The 4,639-nt window shown below is 37.4% G+C and overlaps 1 protein-coding gene across 1 annotated transcript; it reads right to left on the reverse strand.

Annotated features, from left to right (window-relative positions):
- Positions 1 to 903: 903 nt before the first annotated feature.
- LOC140433925 (uncharacterized) lies at positions 904 to 1,881 on the reverse strand. The gene has a single exon (XM_072521898.1). It carries the CDS (start codon positions 1,879 to 1,881, stop codon positions 904 to 906), a length of 978 nt encoding a protein of 325 aa, XP_072377999.1.
- Between the last annotated feature and the right edge of the window lie 2,758 nt (positions 1,882 to 4,639).

Here is a 4,639-nt window from a genome sequence, read left to right on the forward strand (position 1 = left end):
TTTATTTGCAATAAATATTCGCCTTTTCACTTCCTTCGTAACGTTATTATCAGACGTGACTAGGGATCCCAAGTATATAAAGTTTTTTACCCCCTCTATGTTGTATTCTCCCATTGTTATATTTTGTGGCTGCCTTATTCTGCGTTTTTACTTACCTGCATATATTTTGTTTTGGTCTGACTGATTTTAAGACCACTATTTTGTGCAGCTCGTTCTATTTGGTTGTATGCCTCTATCATTTCCTTTCTTACATGTAAGTCAGTCATACATATATCTAGTTATTAGCAAGTGCAGTACTAGAGCAGTACTAATGTTAAGTTAAGGGAAGTTAATGGTTAAAACACCTGAGAAAATGGTTCTCCACAATAACAACTAATATAATTAAAACATCAGTTAATAAAATAATTACAGGCAGAATGATTCCCAATATTCGAAACGAATAGGCACCAAAATAAGAAGAAAAAGGGCAGTTACTGGCTGTTTAGTTTATTGTCTATTGTCGTTTTATACTATTACTAGGCAAAAATGAGAACTAGGTGGACTGTAAACACTGGCTGTATTTTAACTTTAACAAAACGCTGTTTAAACTAAAACACTATCGTCTTTTGTAAATGAAACCTTTCTTGAACCAATTTATTGTTGTTTACCGAACTGCGAACTGCTTGCTTGTTGATGTCTGAATCTCAATGTCGTCTGCTAGGAGCGCGCACTCCTCGCTAAAGTCACGCACACTGTTGTTGCCGATTGTATAAAAAAGTCTAAAATAATTGTTTGCGGCGCAAACATGCCCCTGGCCTTGAAAGCAAAGGGCCTTAGCTTTCAATTGGCAATGGACAAATTTTCGTAAAGCTCCGCTTAACGATTCCATCTTGGGTCTTGATTGATGCTACTCTTGCGACGTCATCAGAGCCTTTGATGATGAACGATGCGACCTAAACGCCATTGAGTGGGTAGAGTATTGTATGACTTGAGTAAAACAAGAGAACCCTCAGATAGGCTGCCATGGTTGGTTTTCCATTTGGTTCTGTATTGAAGTTCTGCTATGTATTCGAGACTCCAACGTCGCCAAAAATGCTGACACAATAACTGGATGTGCTGATATCTGGTAAGACGGTTTACCCTTTCTTCAGTAATGTTGCGGTCTAGACATGCAACCAATGGTCGACCAATTAAAAAATGAGCAGGAGTTAATGGAGTATAGTCGGATGGATCTGATGATAGCGGACAGAGCGGACGGGAATTTAATATAGCCTCAATTTGATTTAACATAGTATTGAATTCCTCAAATGTAAAATGAGTGTTTTGAAGAACTCTCTTTAAAAGGTGCTTGCAACTCTTAATACCCGCTTCCCAGATTCCGCCCATATGAGGTGCATACGGTGGGTTGAAATGCCATGAAATAGCTTCTTGAGTATATTCTTTCTGCAAGGTTAGTTCGTTATTAAAAAGAAAAGTGCCTAACTCTTTAAATGCCCCCACAAAATTAGTTCCGTTGTCGGAAAATATCTTTATCCGTGCAACAAATCTACGAAGAGCAAGTAAAAATTCGTTTGCTGAAAGACTTGAAACAAGTTCCATATGCACCGCCTTTGTAGTGAAGCAGATAAACAAGCTGATGTAACTTTTAATTATAGAACCACCGCGCCCCTTGTGCGTTTTGATATTGAAAGGTCCAGCATAATCTATTCCGGTATAGCTAAAAGGACTAGACAAATTGAGGCGCTCCTTAGGTAAGTTACCCATCATAGGTTGTATGGTCTTTGGATTAAATCGAAAACAAGTGAGGCACGATTTAACTGTTGACCTAGCGAGTCTTCTGCCCCCGATGGGCCAGAATTGTTCTCGTATAGTGGCTAACAAACCCTGAGGACCAAGATGCATTAATCTATAGTGATCAAATTGAAAACGAAGCTGACAAAACTTGTGCTTTGAGTCTAAAACAATAGGATGAATTTTATTAAATTTATAGGAAGAATTGATCAGACGACCGCCTACCCGCAGAAGTCCTTTATCGTCCAAAAATGGGTTTAGACTAGCTAGTTTGCCCTTAATTATTGATTTGCTATTAGTTAAGAGTTCAATTTCATTTGAGAAAGATTCCTTTTGTGAAATTCGAATTAATTAATGAAAAGCTTGATCTAATTTTTCAATAGAAATAGGATATTTATTAAAAGAACTTTTCGCTTTATCTGAGCGCAGAGAATTTGATTTGAAACGAAAACACACAGCAACCACTCTTTTTAAATGACTAAGACGTGAAAAGCGCTCAAATGGAAATAACTTTGAGGCAGTGGCCAAATGAGTGAAATTCTGTTGCTTTAATTCTGGTAGGTCTAAAATATAGTTGAACTTTGAGGTGGGCCAGGAGGATTCATTCAACTGAAGCCATGGAGGATCTGACCACCATATGTCGTGATTCAAAATATGGCTGGGAAATAGACCTCTTGACAAGATGTCACATGGATTGTCACGTGATGATACGTGTCGCCATTTGCAATTGGAAGTAAGAGATTGAATTTCGGATACTCGATTACTGACGAATGTGTTAAGTAAATTTGGACTGGTGCGAATCCAGGATAGAACTATAGTAGAATCCGACCATAAAATAGTTTCGGTTATTGTTATTCTTAAAGATTGCTTCACTTAATTGAATAAACGTGCTAACAAAAGTGCTCCGCAAAGCTCTAACCTAAGGATACTAATTGTTTTTATTGGAGCTACCTTTGACTTGAAGCAAAGTAAATGAATGTGGACCTTATTTTCATGATCTACACTACGCAAATAAATGCACGCCCCATATTAAATACTAGAGCTATCGGCAAATCCATGAATTTCAATGTATTTTTAATTCTTGCATATGGCATGCCTAGGAACATTGACTTGACTAAGCTGGGCTAATTCAGATTTGAATTTAATCCAACGTTCTGCTAAATCGTTTGGAATGGGTGCATCCCAAGAAATCTTCTCAAGCCAAAGTTTTGCATTATAGTTTTGGCTAACGCTGTGCATGAACCTAAAAGTCCTAATGGATCAAAAATCTTGGATATTGAAGAAAGAACAGATCGCTTCGTAGGAATTTTATTGATGGGTAGTGTTTCCACCTCATAATGTAGTAAATCCGCATTACATGACCATGTTAGTCCAAGCGTTTTTGCCTTTTCTTCTGGATCAAACTTCAAAATACATGCATCGTTTAAATGCTGCAAGCCATCTAATACTTTATTGTCATTCGAATACCATTTTCGTAGATTAAAACAACCTGCTTTTAAAATGTTTGAGACGGTTTGACAGATATGTTGGGTGTCTTCAATAGTGTCTGCTCCAGTAAGCATATCGTCAACGTAGAAATCGCGCAAAATGATTTTCGCTATCTCGGGAAAAGTTTTTTCATTGTCTGTGGCGAGTTGAATAAGACATCTTGTTACTAAGTAAGACGCACATGCTTGTCCGTATGTAACGGTGTTTAGAACAAATGTTTTTATTGGTTCGGAAGGATCGTCCCTCCATAATATTCTTTGTAAGTTTTTGCACTCATTGTCAACAGTAATCATGCAATACATTTTCTCGATGTCCGCTATTACGATATATCGGTGCTGACGAAATCTAATTAGTATAGAAAATAGATCATCCTGTAAGGTAGGCCCCACGCATTGAATATGGTTCAAAGACAACCCTGATGTGGTCGGTGCTGAACAGTCAAATAGTTCGTAGTTTGGTAGTCAAACTTTGTTCACGAAGCACTCCATGATGTGGCATATAGTATATAGAGAACGTACAATTCACGGAATGATGGATTTCTTTTTAGTTTTCTTTCCAGGCTGTAGAATCTCTGTTCTGCTTGAACCTTGGATTCACCTAGTGATTCGGGTGACTGTTTTAATGGAAGACGCACAATAAATCGACCGTTCTTGTTATGACGTGTATTTTCCTTGAAGTGCTCTTCAGTGGAGAGAATCTTGGTAGATTGGCATTCCTCCAATTCCCAAAATTTTGCTAATTGCATTTGCAAATTAAAATTAATGCTAGTGCTGGTGGTATCTGATATTGTTTAAACTGCCGACCTGACCCGATGCAACCCATCCTAGATGAGTCTCTTGGAAAACGTACTGGTTGATTTTGATTTTTTTGGGACATAATAGTTGCCAAAATAGATCTGCCCCAATTAAAATGTCAATAGGTCTAGATCCGAGAAACTTAGAATCCGCTAGTATAATATTGCTTGGGATATTCAAGGTTTCATTATAGACAAATGTTGCAGGTAGATTGCTAGTTATTTCCTTTAGAATAAAAAATGTAACATTAGCTTTAAAATAGTGATATTGTGATTCTATACATATATTGCACTTTTTGGAAGAACAAGAGGTCTGATTGCTGATGCCAGTGATAGAAAAATTGGTAGCTTGACTCTGAAAACCCCAAGAGATTGAAGAAGCGCTCGGTTATGAATGATTTGTGAGAACCTGAATCTAGAAGCGCTCGCGCAATGTGACATTTACTCCTCAAATCTGCTATTTTTACACAGGCAGTTGATAAAATTGTTTGCTGCACAGAGGGCAATACAGTTATGGTAGTTAGAGAAGTGTTATTGTTTGCTATAGTTTCATTGTTTTTATGTTTATTACTAGAGATTTCCTCATGA

This window comes from Diabrotica undecimpunctata, chromosome 1, assembly GCF_040954645.1.
Source record: "Diabrotica undecimpunctata isolate CICGRU chromosome 1, icDiaUnde3, whole genome shotgun sequence".
NCBI classification, from domain to species: Eukaryota; Metazoa; Arthropoda; class Insecta; order Coleoptera; family Chrysomelidae; genus Diabrotica; species Diabrotica undecimpunctata.